At 36.3% G+C, this 26,968-nt stretch overlaps 1 protein-coding gene across 3 annotated transcripts in view; it reads left to right on the top strand.

The window, feature by feature from the left end:
• EMCN (endomucin) overlaps positions 1 to 26,968 on the top strand; it is a 96,016-nt gene that overhangs the window by 18,967 nt on the left and 50,081 nt on the right. For all 3 annotated transcript variants that reach the window (XR_005020056.1, XM_036853579.1, XM_036853580.1), the window contains exons 2-3: positions 15,960 to 16,085; positions 17,691 to 17,768. Coding sequence is in view for 2 of the 3 variants with exons in the window: in XM_036853579.1 (XP_036709474.1) it covers positions 15,960 to 16,085; positions 17,691 to 17,768 (204 nt within the window). In the remaining variant the exon portion in view is untranslated. The remainder of the gene's footprint in view (positions 1 to 15,959; positions 16,086 to 17,690; positions 17,769 to 26,968) is intronic.

Here is a 26,968-nt window from a genome sequence, read left to right as displayed (position 1 = left end):
TTTTTACCCTATTTTACTAAATTTGCACATTTTTTGCTTTTGCTCTTTTGTTGTTTACTTTATATTTATTCCTACTAAAGTTTGTCCTGTAAATGAATAATAATTTAATTATTTTTATATTGAAAATTTCCTTACTATTATCCAAGATATTAAAAATGCAGCTCAACATACTCTCCTTTAAAAACCTGATTTAGATTCTAACTGGATTATTGTAGGTCATATGGCCCCTTTTTTATATACAGTTGATCCTTGAACAACATGGGTTTGAACTCTGTGGGTCCACTTATATGTGGATTTATTTAAATAGTAAATACTACAGTACTATGCAATTGGAGGTTGGTTGAATCCATGGATGCAAAACTTCAAATATAGAGGATAAGGAAGAATTGTGGATAAGGAGGGCAGACTATAAATTATGTGTAGACTGCACAGAGGGTCAGCACCCCTAGCCCACATGTTGTTCAAGGATCAACTGTATAGCATTTTCTCCACATAGGTATTTGAGACATTAAATAATTATTGATCACCTATTCAGCCCTTAGTTTCTACCTGTATTATCAGTCCCTTAAACAATACTGAGCTTTGGGCTGCTTTAACCCTGATTCTTAAAGAAAGATGGGAATAACGCATGGTGGTATGAGATAAAAAGGGAAGGATAAAAACGGAGTTTGGGCTGACATTCTGTCATAAAATTTAGGACATTACAGAGTACTTTAAAACTTACTGAGTGGGGACTTTCCTGGTGGTGTAGTGGCTAAGAATCCGCCGGCCAATGCAGGGGACACGGGTTCAAGCCCTGGTCCGGGAAGATCCCACATGCCACGGGGTAACTAAACCCATGTGCCACAACTACCTAGCCTGTGCTCTAGAGCCTGTGAGCCACAACTACTGAGCCCACGAGCCACAACTACTGAAGCCCGCGCACCTAGAGCCCATGAGAAGAGAAGCCACTGCAACAAGAGAAGCCACTGCAATGAGAAGCCCGTGCACTGCAACGAAGAGTAGCCCCTGCTCGCCACAACTAGAGAAAACCCATGCGCAGCAACGAAGACCCAACACAGCCAAAAATAAATAAATAAATTTATTTAAACAAAAAAAAGTCTTACTGAGTGGCCTTAAAAGGCTCTCACCTAAAGCAGTATTTCCAGGGTGTGTAATGGGTACAACTGGTGGTACTTGAGATAATTTTAGGCATAAATGGAATTAAACAACATTGACTCAAATCTCTATGATACTTACAGTTATACAAGTGTATGTTTGGTGTTATGTCTTACTGTGCTGTAACACTCATTAATTTCACTTTTCAACATAGGCAGAGCAGGACTCAAGCCTGGAACCATCATAGTCAATGATATCTTTATAGAATATGAATTTTGTCATAGTATTTATTTTTATAGTTAATTTTTTAAGTGACTTGATTTTAAGAAAAAGAGTAAGGAACCAATAACAGATAGAGTAGAGAATATGAATAAGCTCATAAAACTGGTACAGGAGTGAATGAAATTTTGGACACACTTTACTAGAGATTAAACCTTAGGAGGCTGCTATAACCAAATATGGCGTTTCCTTTTGCCAGCTTTTCTTTTCTCACTAAGAAGTTGCTAAAATGGACAAGAGTTTTAAAGACACTTTTATAGTTGGTAAGTGACTCTTCCGAATTTTAGCAAACACATTTCACTTCAACCTTTATCACCCAAGAGAATAGGAAGTGTAATGCTTTCAAATGTTACTGAAGTCTCACTAGAAATAAGAAAAATGCCAAAAACATAGAAAATTCTTCCCAGATTTTAAAATGACCCCTATATCAGAAAAAAATCATAAATCCAAGTTTATGCAGCATTCAACACTGTTGAGTTCACAAAAAAAGCAGAGAAATGTTTACAAATAGTAATAAAGCCTAAAGGAATAATGATTCAGCAACAAACTTAAACTCAGAAATTTTATTTCAGTATGAAGTTTCAATAGTAGATCATATGTTCAATATAAATTCAACCCAAGTTTGTATTTTCTATTTTTAGTTGGTAGTAATTCTATTTAAAGTGATAGATTAATTATAATAGTTTGAAGATTCTGGCTATTCAGGTAAAACTTATATTTAGCATATAATAAACAGTTAATAAACACCTATTGTCAAGCACTAGTAATGGGAGATACACAGATAAATGTTAATGCTATCTATTAGAATTGCTTGAAAATTGATTTTTCTGGTATATTTTACATAATGATTCTAAACTAATAAAAATGTTTAGTTATCACTAATCATTAGAGAAATGCAAATCAAAACTACAATGAGGTATCACCTCACACCAGTCAGAATGGCCATCATAAAAAATCTACAAACGATAAATGCTGGAGAGGGTGTGGAGAAAAGGGAACCTTCTTGCACTGTTGGTGGGAATGTAAATTGATACAACCACTATGGAGAACAGTATGGAGGTTCCTTAAAAAACTCAAAATAGAACTACCATATGACCCAGCAATCCCACTATTGGGCATATACCCTGAGAAAACCATAATTCAAACAGAGTCATGTACCACAGTGTTCATTGAAGCACTATTTACAATAGCCAGGACATGGAAGCAACCTAAGTGTCCATCGACAGATGAATGGATAAAGAAGATGTGGCACATATATACAATGGAATATTACTCAGCCATAAAAAGATGAAATTGAGTTATTTGTAGTGAGGTGGATGGACCTAGAGTCTATCCTACAGAGTGAAGTAAGTCAGAAAGAGAAAAACAAATACCATATGCTAACACATATATATGGAATCTAAAAAAAAAAAAAGGTTCTCATGAACCTAGGGGCAGGACAGGAATAAAGACCCAGACCTAGAGAATGGACTTGAGGCCATGGGAAGGGGGAAGGGTAAGCTGGGATGAAGTGAGAGAGTAGCACTGACATATATACACTACCAAATGTAAAATAGATAGCTAGTGGGAAGCAGCCACATAGCACAGGGAGATCAGCTCGGTGCTTTGTGACCACCTAGAGGGGTGGGATAGGGAGGGTGGGAGGGAGACGCAAGAGGGAGGGGTTATGAGGATATATGTATACATATAGCTGATTCACTTTGTTATAAAGCAGAAACTAACACACCATTGTAAAGCAATTATACTCCAATAAAGACGTTAACAAAAATGTTTAGTTATATAGAGCACCATGTTTCCTAGGCATACTGGATAAAAGAAATTAAGTATATATCGATAATGCAAGATTACATCTATTGGTTTTCTCTCATTAATACTGCTGTTAGGAAAGTAAATTTAATTGTTCTGGCATGAATTCATCTTCAAAACCAGAAAAAATCAGTTTACAAATAAATGTCAACTGCGATCTAATGGTAACCTTCACACTTAGAAAACACTTTATTACTTAATACTGGTGGTATCTCAGATTTAAGTAATTATCGCTGCTGCATTGAAGTGCTTGTTCTGTAGCTCCATAGTCTATTTGTTCTGATTATCCATCCTGCCATATTTGTGAAGCAAACAATTTATAGCCAACTCTGGAATAATTTGCTAGAGAGCAAATTTACAATTATCTTCTGCAGCAAACACATAACTGTGACTCAGCAAATTTGATTCTGAGTCTAGTAAACAGTATTTAATAAAATAAGAATAATTTTATATAATTCAGATAGCTCCTGGATCTCTCCACCTTTAATGTAAAAACATGTTCAGATTATAGACTTACTTGCTGCTCTGGGAAAAAGCCCAAGGCACCCCATTTCCTCAAATCTTTCATGGTGGAGGGAGGATTGAGTTCTCATGTTCACTTTTCTTTCCACCTGCTTGCATCCTTCAAATTTTGTACTCCACTTGGTTTCTTGTGACATTTTCTTTAACTTTGCACTGGCAACAACCAAAATGTAGTTCCCCTTTCTTTCCTGCATGCCCAGAAAGATCCACTTAACTAAAGTCTTGCTGGGTATTTGCAGACTGCATGTGGAATAGGTGACTTTACTGAAGGAAGGGAGGTTTTACAACAGAGTGGTGCAGAGTTAAGAATGTGTTTTAGATATCTCCGTTCTTAAAAGTCTATTGGATGCTTTACCTTCTTTCTTGGTCTATTCTCTCTCCTCTTCCCGCATATCTTCTGCTCTCTTACCCTCAAGGGTAAAAAATAACAGATCATTTCCATTTTCTTGTGCAGAACAATTCAGTTCTCTTTAGCTCTTTCTCTTACATTTCTTATAGTTTTGGACATCCTTTTGACTTTCCAAAAGCACTTCTGGCAAGTGTACACCTGACTGTTTTTTCTTAGATAAGAACAAATTTTCCATCCTAGTCGTCATCTTGGCATTTGGGAAGGGATTTTGGAATGGTTCATTCTTCTAGTTAAATTTGAATGATACTATGCAAGAGGGCACTACTTTTAAATGATGAGGCGAATTTGAGTTGATTGAGAAATAAAAGTATACAGTCATCCTTCTCTTTATTTTATTTTATTTTATTTTTAAATTTATTTATTTATGGCTGTGTTGGGTCTTCGTTTCTGTGAGAGGGCTCTCTCTAGTTGTGGCAAGCGGGGGCCACTCTTCATCGCGGTGCGCTGGCCTCTCACTGTCGCGGCCTCTCTTGTTGCAGAGCACAGGCTCCAGACGCGCAGGCTCAGTAATTGTGGCTCACGGGCCCAGTTGCTCTGTGGCATGTGGGATCTTCCCAGACCAGGGCTCGAACCTGTGTCCCGTGCATTGGCAGGCAGATTCTCAACCACTGCACCACCAGGGAAGCCCCATCCTTCTCTTTAAATATGGATTTCCTGATTTCTTTCATTGTCAGCAGAGCTGAATGTATCAGAAAGATACTTTCCAACCAGGCTTTGAAAACATATTCTGTAAACGTGTCTGTTGCCTACTATTAAATAACAAAAATCTGTTGCAATGTTCAGTGTAAGCTCTTTCTTTTTCCACAGACTGCATCTGTCCCACAACACGCAGAGTTATTTTTAAATGTGTTAGATTTAATTAACCCATCACAAGTGACTTTTCGATGGCATCCTAAAGGAATGTTCAGAATACTTTTAATTTAGAAAATATACCATATAAAAGCTAGTCTCCAAAATCAGAAAGTAGACACCATGACTTCTTCTCTGTTCTTATATAAATACATGATAGGTTCCTACTGGGCATGTGGTTCCATCTGAGCAAAACTGAGCAGTTTTTCCATCTCCAGTGTGGAAAAACAGATTCACAGAAAGAAAAAGTATGCTTTTATTCTAGCACTTAGAACCAGCACATATTGGAAACAAAGAGCTATAAATCCCCTTCTCTGTAAGTCTTTGCTTGTTTGTTTCTAATTAAAAAGTATGAGTCATGGGTGTTTAAAGACTGACCCTAATTATTTGCAGGGAATGGATAAGACAAGGGTATCAAATTCTGGCTCAGTTTGGGATGCTATATAAAGTCATCAGTCAAATAAACAAAATTGTACTGTTATTGACATACTAAGATCCACAAAGGAGTGGTCCCCCAGTGTTTTGAAGATAAGTACCTCATTTACATGAAAATTGTGAACCCCTTCCCAGTAAGATAATAATTGCACCCACTAATTGAGAAAACAGAATGCTGCTAAATATTTAGCAATTTTTAAACATTTGTATTTCATTAATCACAATAGAAACTATATAAATTTTAAAATGGTAGCATATATGTGTGAATCATTTTTTTTCAATATGCAGACAATATTTACTTTGAATATAGATTCAGCGATCCCTGGTTGAAACTCTGTAGATCCCAAGAGTACCATGCCCACCGCATGGTAGCAACTGTGGACCTATGGAACAGCAACATGGGAAACCTCTTTCTTCTACTACATGAAACTGACTTTCATGTTTTCTTTATTCTATCCTGCAATCTTTCTGTTCCATTATTATAACCATAGTTTCTTAAAAGAAATGGTGTAAGAATATCAGAAAAAGATAATACTAAAAATAATTTATAAAATCTGGCAAAGTTGTTGTCAAAGTTAGGATGTAATTGGGAGAATCAGGTTATGATTTAGGGAGGAGCTTACATTTTATTTAGAAAGACTTTACTAGCTTGAACTTACTGACTTGTTGGACATGGCTCTGTAAGTAGTTAATCAAGTATTTAGGGACAGTATAAGCAAGAAACATCAATTTGTCTGACCTATTGGTAGAGCTCTAAAATGTATCTCATGTCATCGACTTTTTAATCAGGATAAATTCAAGTGTAACCTAGATGTTAGCTGCATCTCTCGAGTTTTATATATATATTAATGTTTTGCTCTGCACAGAAACCCTATAGGGTATGTTTCTATAATTTTAAAAACAGAGGCTAAAGAGATTAAGTAATTTGCATAAGGTCACATAGCTGGTAAATTGTGGAGACCTGCGGTCACCTACTTCCTACACTACACTGCCCCTTGTTTTATTCCGTGCTAAGATATTTTTTCATTTATTTAGTGTCTTTTCTTGCATTCACAGGAGACCCTGAATATATATGCTAAAAATAATTTGATGCAGATGAAATAAAGAGGGCAAAATAGTTCTTTGATGTGATCAATGTAAATTATTGGTGATTTTGCTGTAAAAGTGAGAGTGAACAATAATATATTCACTATATCACTGTTGCCTTACCCCAAAACAAGAAAGGAAAAAAAAAAAGATTTTGTAACATTTCCCTAAATCCAGAACAAGTAACAAATAAAGGACACTGAAAAAAATCATGTCTTAGAAAGCCCTTCATAAATTTTCTGAGTCATATGATATTACAATAAAAGTTGACTTTCTTACTTTAAAATTTTTTAGTAAAGTTGTTTCGCACTAGTATTCTATTGATGAACAAGATAAGATATAACTTTGAGTGAAGAGATTTTGTTCTGTTTTATTTAATCATCCATGATGGATGATGTGACTGGTCAACAAAAAAAAAACGGTAGTACTACTGATGACAAATGCTTTTTACTTTCAGTAATTTATATACCTTAATTAGTTTCATTTGTTTTCATAATTATTAAGAACAATATGAGAAAAAAAAATTGTGCTCTAAAGTACTCTAAATAATACCGAATAGTAGCACAGAAATACTGCAACCACAAACGTGACATTGCAGTTCTAAGACTAGCCAATGTAGAGGAAAAGCACATGAAAGATGGGATTAGAACATCTGAGTGTAAATAAGGCTCTAACACCTTCTACTGTGACTCTTGGCAAGTCACAATCAGACCTCAGTTTCTTCATCTATAAAATGAAGATAACAGTATTGTCTGTTCTACTGTTCTATGAAATTGTTAAAATCAAATGATGTCAGTGAAAGCAATTATTGTTACACGTGTTTGCATTCTTGGAATGTCTGTCATTTAAAGTTTTTTGTCACTTCAAATAATTCTTTTTAGGGCAAGAAAAGATTGTCTTTGACTTTTCAGAAGATAGAAATAACTTTTTGTCCTTTTATTTTACCCCTTAATAACTGAAATTGCCATCTTTCAACAGATACAAATTAAAAAGCATTTAAAATCAGTTAGAGAGTTTTCCTTTACACTTAGAAAAGACAAAAATAGAGTAGATGAGGTGATAAATATGACATCTCAAAGTCAGCCAAATTTCATTTTCTAGCTTCAAATGCAATACTGTAGACTTTTTTACAAACTCAGCTGTCACTCATTAAATGTAGACATGAACACACACACACACAGACCTACACACACACATTGCTGAGAAGGAGCTGTCTAGCTTATTGTATATGAGCTCTATTCATTCATGTAGATGTTAGCTTACCTATATAAAATATTTCATCATTTGTTCTGCTATGTAAAAAAAAAAGTTTCAACACAAAGTATTCCAAATATCTATTCCAAACTTTGTCTTTCACATTTTCTCTGTTTCTGGGTAGACTAACACCCTAAAGGGAAATACATTTTGTCCAGGTAACATTATCAGATTGCAAATAAACGTAATCATTTTCTCCCTTGCAATACAGAATGCCTTTTGGGGCTTAGATTTCTCCCAGGTGATGAGTTTATAACTCTATAAAGCCTTTGTATATAACTGCTAAAGTACAAGCTTCTTTCTTGGTATGTAGAAATGCAACTTATGCTTAATTATTTGCCATAATGGATATTTACGTTGTAATTTAATCTTACAGGTAATATAATTTTATAGTTGAAGAGATTTTGTTCAACAGACACTTTTCATAGAGAGGAAACTGAGGCCCAAAGTGGTGAAGTGGCTCACACAGTTACATAATTAGCTGATGTCACAATTGCCAAGGCTGTGTGTCCTTCCACCTCCCGTGGTGTCATTTCATGTGTGTCAATCACTCTTCTAATGTCACTGCTGGTGGAACGTGTCTAGTGAGACCTTCCCTGTACCTGAAGAAATGCCAGGAGAGCCTGTAGTGAAGACCCAGGATTTCAAGTGGTGACATTCTAAGCTCAGAGGAAAGCTGGGGGCGCCATTAGAGAGAGAAGAGGACCACCTTCTCCTCCGTTATCACTGCCCCTGTGTGGAGCCCAGAGAAGGGACAGAGCAGCGCTGTTCCTCCCAGGACTGAGAGGGCCCTTGATTGATCCCCTTCCTGAGACAAGCCCAAAAGACTTGCTTGTAAAGTTTGCTGGTACCGACAAGAACCTGCGAAGCCTAAGCATCTCGTTTCCTGGGAAGATGCTTTCTGAGCCACAGAACCACAGCTCCTCTTTGGGGTCAGAGCAGGGCATGGTGGGAGGGATCTGGGGATGGTTGATCTAAGAGCCCAGCAGTATGGCCAGGTCACTCCTTTCCCCTAATACTCCCACTCCTATAAATATTAAATATAACCTTTGCTTTTTTATACCTCAAAGAGCTGAAACTTTCCAAACCTAATACAGTATATGAAAAGTCCCCTTATAATAGAGTCCACAATCTCAAATATCTCGTTATTATGCAACTTGAGTTTTAAAGCATCACAGTTATTTTGTGAAGGAAAAATACCTGCATTGTCCCATAATTTCAAACCTGACACGTGGGTGAGTGGAGGAAACTTGCCTTGGGAGCCTCCACCTGTGTGTCAGCCAGAACACCTTGGATTCTCAGGTCCATTTTGCAGATATTGTTGTTTTCTGTTTAAGAAACTCACCAATGTACTGCTGCCTTCCCGTTCTCCCCAGAGGGGCCAGGTGGCTGAGACACCTGTCCGTGCTCGAGCCTGCCAGGCCTGGCACTCCTTCCCCACCTCGCAGATGGCTGGCAACCCGAGGAGATTCGTCTTTAAGGCATAACTCGCTCCCACTTACCTGCATATTTTCCTCTCTGTGAGAGATGAGATCTTCTTCTTTTTCTTTTTCTTTTTTTTAACATCTTTATTGGAGTATAATTGCTTTACAATGTTGCATTAGTTTCTGCTGTATAACAAAGTGAATCAGCTATACATATACATATATCCCCAGATCTCCTCCCTCTTGCATCTCCCTCCCACCCTCCCTATCCCACCCCTCTAGGTGGTCACAAAGCACCGAGCTGATCTCCCTGTGCTATGCGGCTGCTTCCCACTAGCTATCTATTTTACATTTGGTAGTGTATATATGTCCATGCCACTCTCTCACTTCATCCCAGCTTACCCTTCCCCCTCCCCGTGTCCTCAAGTCTATTCTCTACATCTGCATCTTTATTCTAACTTATCCCCCAAATTCATTCCACCTAGGAAAGGTAAGCATTCTAAAACCTTTTGTGTTCACTACAGTATTTTGTTAGCCTTAATTGAAAAAGTAAACTTCAAATCCTTTTTTTTTTTTTAAGAGTTGCCACTAGCTCTGATGTTTTCATTGAAAATTAAATTTTTCTGTTTTCCTCTCCCAAAAGATTCTATTTTTAAGTGTCTAATATCCCCAAGGCCCCGTTTCAGGCCTTATGTTATATAGCCTCTGTTTTACTCGGCACTATTGTCTTTGCCCTTCTCTTTGAATATCCTTTCTTCTTTTTCTACCATGAAGCATGATTTTTCTTTCCTTCTTGTGCTCAATTATCTGATTCCTTTTGGCATCTGTTCCACGAAGAAAATGATTCTCGCTATCCTAGACACATAGAGAGACATCACCTTACTTTGATTTCACTTGTATAAAACCAGCTATGCATAGTATTAATTATACAGCACCATTTTTATAGGGCACCTAAGCATAACCTTATAGGTGTTTCATGCATGTATAGCTTGAGTATCAAAATAAAGTCTAAGATCCTCTAGGAAAAACATATTTTTAATTTTTGCTTAGGTCTTATTGAAATAGATGCTTAATAAATGTTTATTGAGGTATGTAACTCATTGGCTAGTAGTTTACTTATACATTTCATATAGGATATCATGAAATTTTTAGATCAATGCAAGTAGAAGTCATCAGGAATACATCATCACATAATAATTGTTGTTTTCTTTTAATTGGGGAAAAAATTAACTTCATTTAATTTGGTTGGCAATGAACCAAACTGACCTGTGCTGTATAAAAGAGCAAGGATCACCATTAATGGAAAAACGTGTTGCTATGACACTGATAATCAAAATGAGTTGGTGCCTTGTCTTTCACGAAGGCTTTCTTTTGATGGGAATATAGAAAGTGGTATCATATTTCATTTATTTATTTTTATTATGTTACTATAGAAATATATTTTATTTATCTATAAATTTTTGTATATTATACTATGTAATTAACATTTTAATATATTTTTAATGTGTGAGGGAAAATTGAAATTTTCCACTTAAACTTTGCTAATTCTTTGCTACTTCTTTTCTGACAAAGAAGATACAGGGTATATTTGAACAAAAATTATAATGCTAGCAACTACTGACAAAGTACTACGAAAAAGGACCTTCTCACTATTTATAATACCCCAATTTGTGCATTGCCATCACATACAAACGTTAAGAAGTGGATCTCTGTATTCACTATAAGCCATGATACATAGGGGAGAGGCAACCACAAATGGCAACTTAAAATTGACAGTTACTTTATTTCAAGATAAAATCTGTATAAAGTTCCTAAAAGCCTAAGGGGTGGCATATATAGGAGATGGCATTGCATGAAGACAATATGAAATAGTAGAAATAGTATGTTGTAAGCTATTGAAATATAAAATTAGCTACTTTACCTTCAATTTCATAGAGCAGTTGATCTATTATTACCTAATAATGGTACTTTGAAGGTTTATAAGACCATTCAGTAGTTAGCATTTTGAATTTACTCTAATTATATATTTCTAAAAAAACCATTCTTCTGCTTCCTTAAAGAACTTAAAAACTTCTTCTGAAATTGTGTTTCTGGCTAAAACTGGCAAAGTAAATATTTTCAAAGGGAAACTTCAGCACTGTCTCTGCCACAATTGCATTCCACATACCCAAATGGTAGAATTAGAAAAAAAATTTAACTTTTTACTAATTAGTGCTATGATCTTTTAAAACTACCTTAAACTCATACATTTTTTAAGCTGTAAAATGTAGGGCTTCTATTCCATTAAGATCTTTTTGAAAAGTTCTTTCCAGATCTCAAGTTCTAGAATTCTAAGTTACTGTCATTCAGTGTTTGTGTTGATCTAGAAGAAGCAAGATCAATCTTCTTTATTAGTGGATTTTCAGTGGACTTTAGAAACAGAATTGGTAGGGAAAAAGATAGCAGGAGTAGCAATTGCTCCTTATGAGGATGGATGAAATTCTAACTCTTAGAGACTATTTGTGAGTTACCTCTAAATGTAATTACAAAGCATGTCTGAGAAGATTGGAGTCGATGACTTGATCATTTGAAAACAGGAGAAAGTATGAATCTTGGTTTCTAGCCATAAACTGAATTCTCAAAGTGCTTATGATTTTTATAATTAAAATAGTTATTTTATTAAAATCCCAATAATGCTTCATCCTTTCATAGTGTAGGAAACTGGTGCTATGGCATCCCTTGTGCTCTCTCAGTTGGAGGGTATGGATATAGGGTAGAGTCAGGATGAAATGCCATCTGTTTCTCCCGAGAGCAGCGCTATCTGGTTTGGCACAAGCAAAGCTGTGAAGCACAGGTCTCCTTGTTAAATTATTCTTTAATCACTTTGGAGATAAAGAGAGGGAATATGCTACCTCACAGTGTCCTATGAAGAGAAGACACTTCAGAATTAACCATTTTCCTCAATGGTTTATTATGAGATCAAATCAGACCTAGAAGAGATTTACAGATAATACAGTAAAAGCATAACTGATGGTTACTTGAATCCTGGTCAATAAAACCTTCAACAGTGGTAGTTAAAGGGAATAATTCTTTTCCACCGTATGAGGAGAGAAAGTTTCTATTTGCAGAATTTTTTAAAACTCAGTAAATCTCTATTTTTATTTTTCAATTATAAATAGTTTTAAAAGATTGGAAATATTTAAAAGCTTTCAGTCTAATATGGAAACATTTTATATGTGTGTTTATGTATATGTACATGACAGTATGAATGCCTGTTATTAAAAAAAAACAAACTGTGAGGTATTTTGTTTCATCATCCTAGGCACGTAGCAGTAAAACATCGGTGGGTCTAGTCACTTCCACATTTTTAATATCACACTCCGTCACAGGCAGAAAGCAGGTGGAGCGGGGGTATGTGGCTTGGCATGGAGCCACCTTCCCATGGCCAGATGCGTGATGGTTCAGGGTATCTTCTCTGGAGTCAAAGGTGTCTGGATTCAAATTCCAACTGTATTACTTCCTAGTGTATAATATGGACAAGTTGCTTACCATTTTTGATCCTCATCTGTAAAATGGTGATCTAAGAGTATGAACATTGTAGGGTCTTAGAATTAAATGATATAATCCATGGAAAGTACTCACATGCTACCTGGCACATAGTGACGCTCAGTATTCTTAGGGGTTGTTTGTCAGTCCTTGCTAAAAGATACTCTCTGTTGAACAATCTGAAGAACTAGTAATGGAGACATTGATGAGTGCTAATGGATTAAGGTTTTACTCAGGGAAATCCGTGGCCAAATGTGTAGAAGGACGGTGAGGAGGAGAAGCCTTACAGCACATCTCAATCTTACCACATAAGTAGCTAGAAATGTGTCTTGTTGTAGTTTGCCTCAAGTCATTGTATGGATGAGAACTCACTGATCTCGCATGATGACTTCAAGAGGGCCGACCACATTGGTGAACATAAAAATGGCGGCTTTCAATTCTGTTCAACTGGTATCTTCTCATTCTCTGCCCCACTTATTTCCCCATCGTGTTTCCTACGGTTGAATTTCCATTTGGTCACTTCCCATGGCTCCCCACAGACTCGTAGATAAAGTCCCAAGTCTCTGGCTTGGTGTTCAAAGTCCTTTACAATCTGGTCTCCAGAATTTTACCAGACACATCCACCATGTCCTGTCGTAGCACACAGCAATCCAGCCAAACAGAGCTCTTTGCAGTGCCCTCAAATACCTCTCACTCCCCCACTTCAGACCTTTACTCATGCTCTTTCCTCTTCCTGTGTCACCATATTACTCACTCTTCAAGCTCCAGCTCCTATGTCAACTCTCTCATGGAATATTCCTTGCTCATGCCAGCAGGGTGGTCATTTTTTATCTTATAAATTCTTGCCCCAATTTTTTCTTGTCCCACAGTTTTCACATTTTTAGCTGGAATCACAGTAAGAAATACATTTTGCATTGACACACATTTCATTCTCAAACACACACACACACACACACAATGCTAAACAAAAGCTTCATGAAACAATACTTACCCTCATTATTTGCAATATTAATCTAATATTGCCTCTTTTCTCTTTCATTTGGAAAAAAAAGCTCTGGCTGCAATGTATTAAATAGACTTAAATTACTCTTTAATTGTATCATAATCTGAAGTTTGAAAAACACTGGTCTACACAACTCATACAGAATATTCTTTATTATTTATTGTGTATAGGCATTATGTTCCCTACCAGATTAAAAGCTACTCAAGGGTGATACTATGTGGTACAACATAGAGTCTTTTGCAGTATCTAATCATGCTTTTCATATTAGTTTCCCAATAAGTATGTGTGGAAGCAAAAAAGGAAAGAAAAAAGTAAGGGAGGGAGGAAAGAAATATGAAAAATATCTCTGGAGTTGTTGATTATACTCAGAAATTAAGGTTGTTGCTATTTAGCAAGTCAACAGAGATCATTCAAGTTATTTACCGGTGAAATTTCCAGTCTATGGGGTATATGCCTCTTCAAATAACTTCTTCTTCAGTCTCAATTTAAACTTAGAAATTAGTGTTACATCATGGACTCTAGGACAGAAAGAAAAATAGTGAGAACAAAATGACTAATAGAGAAAAGGTAACCTCATACACACTGTGTTCCTCTTCTCTGCTGAGTATTGGGGGGGAGGAGGGCATGGGAGTAAGACCAAGGGTGTGAAGTGTTTCTTCAGAGGTGAAAAAAGCTTTTGACTTGATTTCGGTAAAGCCCGTGAAAAAGCAGTTCTGTCATTCCTGTATGTGCGGAAAACATCGGTATGTGCTGCATACATCAAGCAATTTCTGTGAGGTGTCTGTAAACAAAGTCAGCGCTAAGCACTAACACTCCCAAGCCCCTCAAGTCTATAAAATAAAACAGGAAGTACACTCTATCTCATGACATCTCAAATATTGCTTTTCAATGACTTGAAAGATTTTTGGTTTTTTTTCTCAGATTCAAAGAGGAAAATTTTGGATGAAATTTAAATTTGAGAAGTCATACGAATGACATACAATTACTGTAATGACATACTCAGTTTGACTGGGATTTGAACATGAGTCTTTGTTATTCAAAGTCCATCCTCTCAACTACCTGTTGTACTGACTCTGTATACAACTGACCCTTAAACAACATGAGTTTGTACTGCGTGGGTCCACTTATACGCAGATTTTTTTCAATAGTAAATACTACAGTGCTACAATCTGAAGTTGGTTGAATCTTTAGATGCAGAGAAACCTCGGATAGGAAGGGCCACGTATAAGTTATACTTGGATTTTCTATCTCATGGAAGGTAGACGTCCCTAACCCCCAAGTTGTTCAAGGGTCAACTGTTCTGTATACAAAGTAACAACATAAAAATAGTGCTTTCCATGAACAGGAATATTTTTTCCACATCCTTTGTAAACATTTGTTTGCTGTTTTTTGATCTGCAACATAACAGTAAGTATACAGAGACAAGTCCAACAAATGCAGGATTAAAAAAGTATATAAATGCCAATAAGTTACAATAATATTATATGAAACAAATTTTTCCATAGATCACTGAGAATTAAATCCTACATACTTCACCTTAAAAAAATAATATTGCAATGGAAGTTTTAAGAATTATTGTAAGATATTGGCTTTCTATTGCCAAAAAATAATTATTAAAAATAAATATATAATATACATAACAATGTATTGTCTTCACTTCTGTGCCTTTGAGAGAAATAAGTCATTTGAAAAGTCAGATTTATGGTGGCTCTATCCCCAAGAATGTAGGCTTGTTGCAATTGTTGAATTTCTTTAAAATTTATTGTCTCTTTAGAATATATATGTAGTATATGGAGAGAGAGAGAGAGAAATGCTATGTACCAAAAAGAGATGCACTAATACTGAGATTTTAGTATTTAGTAACTTTAACATGCTCTAAAACATTCAGTAAAATATCCACTGCCCAGAGAGTGCCTATTTAATTATTTCATCAGACAATGTTAGTTTAGTTGGATTAAAAATATTGTTAAGTTTCAAACTCATACATTTATTCCTCACTAGTTTTGTCAGCTATTATTTTGTTTCAGAACCACAGACTGCTTCTGCCAACCATCTTAAAAATTCACGCCATTGGTGAGAAGCAGATGGAGTTAGTGAATGAATACTGAAATCAAGGCTGAATTCATTACTATTAGAAAATTAATTCCAAAACCATACCTGATGCAGTAATATACATACAGTTTACTTTGTTTAAATATACTAGGCTGTTGACTGGCAAAATAAATGTAAATTTTAATGCAACTGCTTTAACACAATTTACTTTTTTCAGAAGTCAAAGATACAACCACTCCTGTATTATCATCAACTTCTGCAACAAAAACATCTGTACCAACATCAGACACAACGTCATCACCAAATGTTGCAGAGAAATCAACAGTTGAAATATCTACTAAAGGTAGGATTAACTCTTCATGAAATTTACTTTAACTTTAACAAATTAAATTAGTAGCACCCATATAAACTAATCATAGGAAAGTCATTTGGGAATCTTATATCTGTGTTATGAAGGTCTAGGTTATTTCACTATTTTGAAACTCATGTGTTATTTTGGGTTGGATACAGAACCATGAGATCACAGTGGGCTTCTTTGATGATATCGCTTTGGGTCACTTCCTGTTTGGGAATGATCCTATTGTGATGGTTACATATACAAAGTTTATTTTTAGAGAAGAAAAAATTGTCATTTCTCAGTCATAAAAAATATCTTTGTAAATATTCCAGTTCCCCACTTAAGCAGCACAGCTTACAAGGTGAAACTGTATTAATAACAGAGCTGCTTGTATATTTTGGAGATTAATTCTTTGTCAGTTGCTTCCTTTGTCAGTTGCTTTGTTTGCATAGAACAGGGAGATCAGCTTGGTGCTTTGTGACAATTTAGAAGGGTGGGATAGGGAAGGCGGGAGGGAGGCTCATGAGGGAGGGGATATGGGGATATATGTATACATATAGCTGATTCACTTTGTTGTACAGCAGAAACTAAACACAACATTGTAAATCAATTATACTCCAATAAAGATATAAAAAAATAAAGTATTAGGTAAACTGTGCAGAGCCAAATATCTCCTCCCTCAAACACAGCATGTGTATATATAAGAACCAAGATTTTATAAATGTCACATAGTAAAAATAGAATCCTTGCCCTAATCACAAAAGGACATTCTAACATGTTTTAAGAGAAAAGGGAATGCTACCATGAGTAGCAAATCAGTAAGTTGTGTTCACTACTTAAAGCAGATCTTTATCCTTTTGTTGGTCCCCCTGTCCTGTATGAGTGCCATCTTATCTGAAACAACATTTACTACGTGCCCACTCTATGCCGGGAATTATTCTTCATATGACGAAGATTAAAAAGATGACTAAGGGCCAGTCGGAGCATGCGGCAACTGCAGGGAGTGGGAGGAGGGGCATGGGAAAAAAGAGGGGACTAAGGGTTAGATACTGCCCTCAGAAGCCTAGGAGAGGGCTTTGTACAGAGTGCGAAATCAATTAATTGTTTCATAAATGAAAAAAATTAATTAATTACAGGAGTTTGCAAGTTCCTTTATTATTTATGTTTATTGGAAGTTTCAAAGCCACAGCTAAATCAACAAAATGAAATCTTATTTTGGGAAAAAAAGGCACATTACTCCTAGGTCCTATTGACCAGGTAATTTTTCCCACTGGGAAAAATAAAATGATTTTAAATAATTCACTTTTAAAGAGACCTAAGTAACAATCTGCAGTAGAAATTTGCTTTTGGGACCTCTCATACAAAAGTGTGTGTGTCTGTGTGTGTGTGTGTGTGTGTGTGTGTGTGTGTGTTTATCAGGCCACCCAAGCATTCAGTACTGACATTCCTTACCTTGGACAAAAGAAGCTGGAAAATGGAAAAATAAAGATAGACAAAGTTTTACCCAGTATCTATAGAAGGATTTTAATTCACCTTCAGATTTGACTTCCTTTTCTTTACTCCATGACAGGTGAGATGAAATTGTAATTAATAATAATGTCATCTATCTAGGAGCTACCAGCAAGGAACCCTTAGAAACATCTCTGCTGTCAACACTGTCTTCAGTAACCACAGCAGTTAGTGGTGAAGGTGAGTAATGTATCTGTTTTGCCACCATTTTTCTTTTATGTATATCATCACATACCATACCATAATAGTCACCCTTTTAAAGTATTCAATTAAGTGGGTTTTAGTATATTCACAAGCTTCTGCAAACATCTGGGACATTTTCATCACCCCCAAAAGAAACCCTACATCTATTACCAATCACTCCCCATTCCACCCTTCCCCTAACCCCTGGCAACCACTACTTTCTGTTTCTATAGATTTACCTATTCTAGAAATTTCATATAAATGTAATCATATGATATATGATCTTTTGTGTCTGGCTTCTTTCACTTAGCATAATGTTCTTAGATTCATCCATGCCATAACATGTATCTGTAGTTTATTCTTCTCTATCACTGAATGATATTTCATTGTGTAGATAGACCACATTTTGTTTATCTGTTTACTAGTTGATGGACATTTGGGTTGTTTCTACTTTTTGCCTATTGTAAATAATGATGCTAAGAACAATTATGTACATGTTTTTGTGTGACCATGTGTTTTCATTTCTCTTGGGTATTGTCAAAAATCAATGAACAAAAACCTCAGTATTTTAAATAGAGTTGATGGGCCAGAAGAGGGAGCTCTCACACCCTGAGACAATACCAGAGCCCAGCAGGAAGCAGAGACTCTCTTCTTTCCTGGCAAGGACTCAATCAATGAAAAGCCAGGGACTCTTTGTTTACTATCGCCCTCCCCACTTCCTTTTCCCCTCTATAAAAATATTCTTCTTCCCTTGCCATGTGGGAACTTACATGTGACTTGCCATGGTTGCAGACCCTGAATTGCAGTTCTCTTCTGATCCCAAATAAATGCATCTTTGCTGGAGAAATATCTGTCAGTCCATTGGCTTCAGGTCAACAATGAATACCTTGAAGTGGAATTGTGGAGTCACATGGTAACTCTATGTTTAACTTTTTGAGGAACTGATTTCCAAAGCAGCTTCACTATATTACATTCCCACCAGAAAGGTATAAGGGTACCTATTCTTCATTTTCTAGCCAATACTAGTTGTCTTTCTTTTTTGTCATAGCCATTCTAGTGAGGGTGAAATGGTGTCTCACTGTGGTCTTGATTCACGTTTTCCTAAGGACTAATAATGTTGAGCATCTTTATTGGTGCTCATAGACCATTTGTATATCTTCTTCGGAGAAATGTCTATTCAAATTATTGCCCATAAAAAAATTGGGCTATTTCTCTTATTATTGTTGAGTTGTAAGAATTTTTATTTAATATATTTTAAGGACTAGACCCTTATTGGATAGATAATTTGCACATATTTTCTCCCATTCTGTAGGCTGTCTTTTAATTTTCTTTAAGGTGTATTTGAAGCACTAAAATCTCTAATTTTGATAAGGTAAAATTTACTTGCATTTTCTTTTGTCATGTGAAGGAGGCAAAACTTTGCCTCTACCTATCCTAGGTTTTCAGATGGGAATTGTGAACAAAAAGACTAACAAGAGAAAAACAGTTTGTTGACACATGTAATGCATATCACTTGAAAAACTTAAAACAAAGAGTAAATCAAAGTTGTGGCACAGAATTTCAGTTTACATAGCATCTTCAACAACAAATAATAAATTTGTAAAAAAAAAAAAAATAAAGACAGGGCAAAGGAAAGCAGTTAGGCTTCCAAGGCAGCAAACTAAGGGAAGATCAATATACGGAAGGAAACTAACAAAGTAAAGTTTGTTTGCTGATTCCTCTGCTGCCTTCCCTGCGCTGATGAGTCTGGCTCCAGTAAAAGGAAAATTTATATCCTGCCTTTAGGCAGAAAAGGGAGATATTTTTATGCATTTGCTACTTCTTAATTGCATTCAGTTTAAAATAATTTTATATCAAAGATGCATATTTTGGGGTGACATATTCTGGTTTCCTTTAGTAGTTTGTGCAGTGGATCAAATCAGAGAAATACTTGCTCAACTCAAGATCACAAAGATTTAGACCAATGTTTTTTTCTAAGAAGTTTATACTTTCAGCTTTTAAAGTCTTTGATATAGTGTGAGGTAGATGTCCAGCTTCATTCCTTTGCATGTAGTCATCCAGTTGTCCTAACACCATTTGTTGAGAAGACTATTCTTTTCCCACTTGAATTATGGTAGCACCCTTGATAAAAGTCAGTTGGCCATAAAGGTATGTTTTTACTCCTGGACTTTCAATTCTAATCCATTTATCTACATATCTATTCTTATGCCAGAATCATACAGTCTTGGTTATCATAGCTTTGCATTAAGTTTTGAAATTGGGAAGTGTGACTCCTCCAACTTTTTCTTCTTTTTCTAGATTGTTTTGACTATTCTGGGTCACTTGAATTTCCATATGAATTTTAGGATAAACTTGTCCTAACTTTCTGCAAAAAGTCAGCTGGGATTGTGGTAGGGATTGCATTGAATCTATAGATCAATTTGGGAAGTACTGCCATCTTCACAGCTGTGAGTCTTCCAGATCATGAATACAGGATGCCTTTATTTAGGTCTTCTTTAATTTCCTTTGATAATATTTATAGTTTTCAGTGCAGAAGACTTTTACTTCTTTTGTTCAATTTATTCCTAATATTTTATTCATTTTATTGCTACTGTAAATGGAATCATTTTCCTCAATTTTGTTTTTGGATTGTTCACTGCTACTGTATAGAAATACAATTTATTTTCATATATTGATATTATATCCTTCCACCTTGTTGAACTCATTTATTGGTTCAAGTTGTGTGTGTGTGTGGTGTGTGTATTCCTTAGTATTTTCTATATATAAGATTTATCTGCAAATGGAGATAGTTTTAATTCCTCCTTTCCAATATGGATGCCTTTTATTTTCTTGCCTATTTGCCCTGACTAGAACTTCCAGTTCAATATTGAATAGAAGTGGTGAGAGAGGGCATCCTTTTCTTGTTTCTAATTTTAGGGGAATGCTTTCAGTATGTCACCATTAAGTATGATATTATTGTAGGTTTTTCAGAGATGCCCTTAATCAGGTTGAGGAAGTCCTCTTATATTACTAGTTTGCTGAGTGTTTTCATCATGCAAAAGTGTTAGATTTTGTTAAATGCCATTCTTAGTGTATTAAGATTATTATGTGGTTTTTAATCCCTTATTTTATTAATATGGTATATGACATTGATTTTCATATGTGGGACCAATCTTGCATTCCTGTGGTAAATCCCACCTGGTGATGGTATATAATGCCTTTTATATGTTGCTAGATTTGTTATCAGTTATTTTGTTAAGAATTTTCATGTCTGTATTCATAAGAGATATAAGTTTATAGTTTTCTTCTGTTGTCTTTGTCTGATTTTGGTATCAGGTTAATACTAGCCCCACAGGATGAACTGTGAAGTGTTTTCTTCTCTACTAATTTTTGGAAAAATTTGTAAACAATTGATGGTAAATATTCTTTAAATTTTTGGTAGAAGGTACCAGTGAAAAATCTTATCCTGGGATTTTCTTTGTGGAAAGCTTTTGATTACTAATTCAATCTCTTTACTTGGTATAGGCCTTTTCAGATTTTCTATTTCTTCTTGACTCAGTTTTGGTAGTTGATGCAACTGGGGTGTTAAAGTCTTCTACTATTATTGTGTTATTGTCAATTCTCCCTTTGTTTTTGTTAATATTTGCCTTATATATGTAGGTGCTCTTATGTTGGATGCATGTATATTTACAATTATCTGATCTTGTGGCTTGATCCCTTGATCATTATGTAATGTCTTTCTTCATCTCTTGTTGCAGTCTTATTTTAAAGTCTGTTTTGAGTAACTCAAAGTGGAGTAAATACTGCCAGCAGTTTACGTTCAAGAGTTCAGAATGCTACTCCCACTGGAAGGGCTGTGTCCTGGCAAGCTGCCCTCTGCCTGACTTCCTAGAATGCTCTGGAAGGTGCATTTTTCTGACCAACAGTCAGAATTAATTACTTTTTCAATTGCTAAAATGTGGGGGCCAGAGCTGTGTAGACTTAGATGAAAGGGAGGAAAATATTTCATTTTTGCAACTCCAGCCTGAATGGGCAATATTGCACATTGCTCAGCTTGATTTGTTTGTTAATTCAATTAAGCTCAACAGCCCACCTACAGTGGTTTGGTTAAATAAATTATAATACATGGATTTAAAAAGAAGTAAGTAGCTCTAAAATATACCATCATAAAAATGTGTCTAATGTATGAAGTGTTTAATGCACTTTGAGCAATCTTACCTCAATAAAGTGGTTTTTTAAAAATAAATTTAAAAAAATAAAGTCTAAATTGTCTGTTATGAGTACTGCTACCCCAGCTTTCTTTTCATTTTCATTTGCATGGAATACCTTTTTCCATCCTCTCACTTTCAGTCTATGTGTGTCTTTAGATCTGAAGTGAGCCTCCTGTAGGCAGTGTATATATGGGTCTTGTTTTTCGTTTTGTTTTGTTTTTTTAATCTGTTCAGCCACTCTATGTCTTTTGACTGGAACAGTTAATTCACTTACATTTAAGGTAATTATTGATAGGTATGTATTTATTTTCATTTTCTGGTTGTTTTGTACTTCTTTTCTGTTCCTTTCTTCTTCTTTTGCTCTATTCCCTTATGATTTGATGACAATCTTTAGTGTTATGTTTGGATTTCTTTCTCTTTTTTGTGTGTCTCTATTATAGATTTTTGGTTTGTGATTATCATGAGGTTTATATATAATTCTCTCTCTTTCTCTCTCTCTATATATGTTTAATGTTTTTGACATCAACTTTTACATCTTTTTGTTTTAGGTATCCCTTAAATACTTATTGTTGATATAGATGATTTTGCTGCCTTGTCTTTTAACTTTCCTACTAGCTTTATGTGGTTGATCTACTACATTTACTGTATGTTTGCTTTTACCAATGAGATTTCTACTTTCATAATTTTCATATTTCTAGTTGCGGTCTTTTCTATTTCACTTAGGGAAATCCCTTTAACACTTCTTGTAGAGCTGGTTTAGTGGTGCTGAACTCTTTTAGCCTTTGCTTGCCTGTAAAACTCTTTATCTCTTCTTCAAATCTGAATGATATGTTTTCCAGTTAGATTATTCTTGGTTGTAGGTTTTTTCCTATCATTACCTTGAATATATCATGCCACTCCCTTCTGGCTTACAAAGATTCTGCTGAAAATTCAGCTCATAGTCTTATGGGAGTTCTCTTGTATGTAACTAGTTGCTTTTCTCTTGGTGCTTTTAAGATTCTCTTCTTATCTTTAATATTTGTCATTTTAATTATAATGTTTATTGCTGTAAACCACTTTAGGTTCATCTTGTTTGGAACTCTCTGTACTTTCCAGAAATAGATGCATGTTTCCTTTCCCAGGTTAGGGGAGTTTTCAGCTATTATTTCTTCAAATATGTTCTCTGCTTCTTTCTCTCTTTTTTCTCCTTCTAGGACCCCTTATAATGTGAATGTTAGTATGTTTGATCTTATCCCAGAGGTCTCTTAAACTGTCCCCATCTTTTAAAATTCTTTTTTTCTTTTTTGTTCAGCTTGGGTGATTTTTCACTACTCAGTCTCCAGTTCACTGATCGTTCATCTGTATCATCTAATCTCCTGTTGATTCCTTCTAGTGTATTTTTTATTTCAGTTATTGTATTCTTCAGCTCCATTTGATTCTTTTTTATATTTTCCAACTCTTTATTAACTTCTCAACGTGATCATTCATTCTTCTCCCAAGTTCACTGAGCATTTTCATGATCATTACCTTGACCTCTTTATCATGTAGATTACTTATCTCCACTTCACTTAGTTCTTCTTCTTGGGTTTTGTCTTGTTCCTTCATTTGGAACATATTCCTTTGTCTCTTCCTTTTGCCTATCTCTATACATTTATTTCTACGTATTATGTAGGTTGGTTATGTTTTCCAATCTTTGAGAAGTGGCCTTATGTAGGAGACATCCTATGGGGCTCAGCAGCCCATATCCTTCTGGTCACCAGAGCTGTATGCTCTAGGGGTGCCCCCTATGTTGACTGTGTGGGCCCTTCTGTTGTGGTGGAACCAACTACTGTGGGCACACTGGTAGGCAGGGCTGGCCCCCAGGCCAGTTGGCTGCCAAGCTGTAACTCATGCGGCGACTGCCAGCCCACTGGTAAGTAGGGCCAGGATCTGGCATGGCTGGCTGTGTGACCCAGCAGGTCCCGGAGCAGGTGCCTGCCTGCTGGTAGATAGGACCAGGTCCCAGGGTGGCTGCTGTGGAACCTGGGGAGTCCCAGGGCTGGTGACAGCCTGTTGGCAGGTGGGGTTGGGACCCGGAGCAGCTGCTTGCAGAGCCCCAGATCTCTAGGGACCGGTGCCTGCCTGCTGGTGGGTGGGTAAGCCCCTGGCACTTCAAGGCTAGAGGGAGGTTTCCAAAATTGTGCTTGTCGGCACCAGCATCCTCATGGTAGAACAAGCTCCCCAGAATGTTTGCTGCCAGCATCTATGTTCCCAAGGGGAATCAGCGTTGCTTCCTGTCTCTCTGTGAGGCTCTCCAAGATCAGCAAATGAATCTGACGCAGGCTCCTTTCAAATTACTGCCTCTGTACTGGAACTCGGAGCATGTGAAACTTTGCGTGAGCCCTTTAAGAGTGGAGTCTCTGTTTCCTATAGCCCTCTGGCTCTCCCATTACACAAGCCTTGCTGACCTTCAAAGCCAGATGTTCTGGGCACTCATTTTCCTGGGAGTGTAGGACATGGAGGTAGCAGGTCCCAATGTAGAATTCAGACCCCTCGCTCCTTGGGGAGAACCTCTGGAATTGTGATAATCCTCCCGTCTGTGTGTCACCTATCTGTGGGTGTGGGTCTTGACTATACTACATCTCTACCCCTCCTACCCGTCTTGTTGTGGTTCCTTCTTTGTATCTTTAGTTGTGGGAAATCTTTTCTGCTAGTCTTCAGGTCACTTTCATAGATAGTTGTCCTGTAAATAGTTGTAATTTCGCTGGACCTGTGGGCAGAGTTAGCTCAGGGTCTTCCTACTGCATCATCTTGCCCACACCTCAGGATATATTATCATTTTTTAAAGATTATTTTAAAATTGTTTAAAAACTGAAAAACTGAGTTTCAGAGAGCTTAAATGACTTAACAAAAAAAGCACAAAATTCATAATAACAATTTAGAATTTGAAAGTTGGCTCTTTAATTTAAAATTTTTGTCTCTATTGAACTAATTCATAATCACCTATTACTTAATGAGTAAATATTACTATTTTAATCTCAACTATTTAGACTTCACTATTAAATAGTGAGCCCCTCAGGTTTTAACAGTGCTTATATAGCACTTTTCCTTCCTACACAAAATAGTCACAGAATTCTGTAACTTTTTGCCTTTCTTTTCCCTTTTTGGTGCATGTTCTGGTTCTTTCCCTGCTTTTAGGCTATATTTTGGGTGAGATCGCCAGCCTGCTATGAATGGTTATTTCTTTTAGGTTGCTCCTTTAAGTGGAAAACACATACACACATACATAAACACACACAACCAACTTGCTAGCATTGTGTTTAAAAAAAGAGTAAATAAGTCCAAGTGAAAGGTGATATTCTTGAGCATAGTATAGAAACATTATTAGCACATGAACTTCACAATAACACAAGATCTTCTTATTTCTGCCTACTCTGATGTTGTTCATCTTACTTTCAGTGTGGTCAGACAATGTCTGATTTTAGGACCCTCGTTATTAATTCAATTAGTTGTTGTCTAAAATTGTTTGTAATTAGCAGAAACGTTTCCTCATAAAATCTTTTGCGAAAGTCCAAAATGTGAATATATCAGACAAATAGAAGTTGAACCGCCCAGTTTGAAGCAGTGTGGTTGTATGTGCAGGGCGGACTGCTAGCCATTTCTCTCTCTTACCACCAAGCCTGTGAGGCTTCCCTACTGAACCCTTAGGGCTTTAGTAGTACAGTTACAATTTACTGAAATAAGTCATTATTCTGTTTAGCTAAATTCTATTCATAGTAAAATAAGTAATGAATGTGTTCTACAACTGGAAAACAAACAAAGCAATTCTTTTTCACCCCCCACCTAAGCTGGGAATAACCTCATCTGTAATTGTTAATTACAGTTTTCCAAAGGGGCAGCTCAAATGTTTGAGAAGCTTTTAATGTCCCCATAAGCACTGTTGCTGATTTTTCATATGTTAGAACTTATGGGTAAATAGGATCAATTGATATGAGAAAATAAAGAAGAAGCTCCTACCAATATTTGCTCTGGCTCCAAGAAACACTGTTAAAATAGATTTTAAGGAAATAGAAAGTCAACATCTATTTGTTAGTGAAGTCTCTAAGAAAGAACGAAGGGATTAAAAAATTACTACATTGCTCCGAGGTCACCAAATACCTCAACCCACTTGATTTGGGGGATATATAATGCAAAAAGCCACTCTAAATACAGATATAAGTTTATTCATGACCTAGGATCAGTCCCAAGTTCCTATATGAGCTTACCTTGGTAAATTGGGTTAGAGAATTGATAGATCTGGAGACACCTAAACACCTTATTAGGCCAGGCCTAAACAGCAGGGAGCTCTCAGTAGTCTGCTGTGGCCTACTTTCCTGGGGTCATACTACATGATGCTTGATGGTTTTGCAAGAGGTAGGACATTGCTAAACACACAGTTCCAAGGGACCCTTAATGCCTACCTTAATTTACCCTCTAAATAATATGGAAAAGAAAAAGGAAATTTAAATCTATATAGAAATAAAACTTTCCCCTCTTCTTGTCTCCCACTGAAAGCTATAGTCCTACTTTACGTACATTCCTTCACCAGCACCATTTTGTGCTTCTCCAGAATCTTTGGGGACACCGGGATAGTCTGGTTGCATGATCTGAGCTCCTCTTCCTCAGGAGTGAGTACTGGAGGGAACGACGTCTTAGTTCTCTTTGAATTGTTCAGGTATCTGGCTGACATTCCTTCACATCTTTTTCCCTTTTAACTTATTTACATTCTGAGGTATTCCTTTTCACTCCAGTGGAGGCGTTCAGAAGAATCTGAGCAAAACCTCAAGAGGCTTCTTTTCCATTCTTTGCCACTGCTTTGACACATCTTCCTAGGATCATTGGTATAAACATTTAGGCCCTTCACAGTCTTTCTATGGGCTCTTTAATATTACCTCAGAAGTCACTTAAATGAATCAGGATATTAATTAATTTTACCCCAGACTACCCTCATTGTTATGGGTACATAATTTCTATGAAGCACTAGCCCATAAAATGATCCCTGAAAATGGA

The sequence above is a fragment of the Balaenoptera musculus genome, chromosome 5 (genome assembly GCF_009873245.2).
Source record: "Balaenoptera musculus isolate JJ_BM4_2016_0621 chromosome 5, mBalMus1.pri.v3, whole genome shotgun sequence".
Classification (NCBI taxonomy): domain Eukaryota; kingdom Metazoa; phylum Chordata; class Mammalia; order Artiodactyla; family Balaenopteridae; genus Balaenoptera; species Balaenoptera musculus.
This window is presented reverse-complemented; position numbering and strand designations above follow the sequence as displayed.